The 630-nt window shown below is 64.0% G+C and overlaps 1 protein-coding gene across 1 annotated transcript in view; it reads left to right on the forward strand.

The window, feature by feature from the left end:
• Window positions 1–131: 131 nt before the first annotated feature.
• Window positions 132–630, forward strand: part of LOC103781430 (forkhead box protein P4-like) — a gene marked incomplete at its 5' end in the record, with an annotated part of 12,561 nt that continues 12,062 nt past the window's right edge. Inside the window, 1 exon segment of the mRNA XM_008949148.1 lies at window positions 132–276. Within this exon segment, the coding sequence (XP_008947396.1) occupies window positions 132–276 (145 nt within the window).

Consider the following 630-nt stretch of genomic DNA (forward strand, 5'->3'; position numbering starts at 1 on the left):
GGGGGCACGCACGGCCACGGTCCCAGCGCCCCGGGCATCCCTGGCTGCCCAGCCCCTGCCTCCCCCCGGCAGGGTTCTGCTGCCAGGCTTGGAAATAACATGCTTTGATTTCTCCCTTTTGTCTCCGGCAGCCGTTAGGGAACAAGCAGCTGGCCTTCCAGCAGCAGCTCCTGCAGATGCAGCAGCTCCAGCAGCAACACCTCTTAAACCTGCAGCGCCAAGGGCTGGTGAGCCTCCCCCCGGGCCAGGGCACCGTGCCCCTGCAGACCCTGCCCCTGCACCCATCTAAAGTTTGGGGCTTGGTTCTGTTAATGGCCAGAGCAGCTTGGGAGTGTTTGAGCTGGGTTGTGTGCAGGATGGGGTCCCCGGCTTCATCTTGCAGGGTGGGGCCAGGGTGTGGGGAGCTGGGGTCCCCTCGCCTCCAGGAGCTCTACAGGGGTTTCCTCAGGGCTGTGGGGCATCCTGATGGGGCTGTGCAGCTTCTCTTGCCCAGCTGCTGGCACACAGAGCGGTGCCCAGCTTGGAATGATGATTGTACTCAGCACTGGGGAGGCCACACCTCAAACACGGGGTTCAGTTCTGGGCCCCTCGCTCCAAGGACACTGAGGGGCTGGAGCGCGGCCAGAGAAG

This window comes from Merops nubicus, unplaced genomic scaffold, assembly GCF_000691845.1.
Source record: "Merops nubicus isolate BGI_N331 unplaced genomic scaffold, ASM69184v1 scaffold27231, whole genome shotgun sequence".
NCBI classification, from domain to species: Eukaryota; Metazoa; Chordata; class Aves; order Coraciiformes; family Meropidae; genus Merops; species Merops nubicus.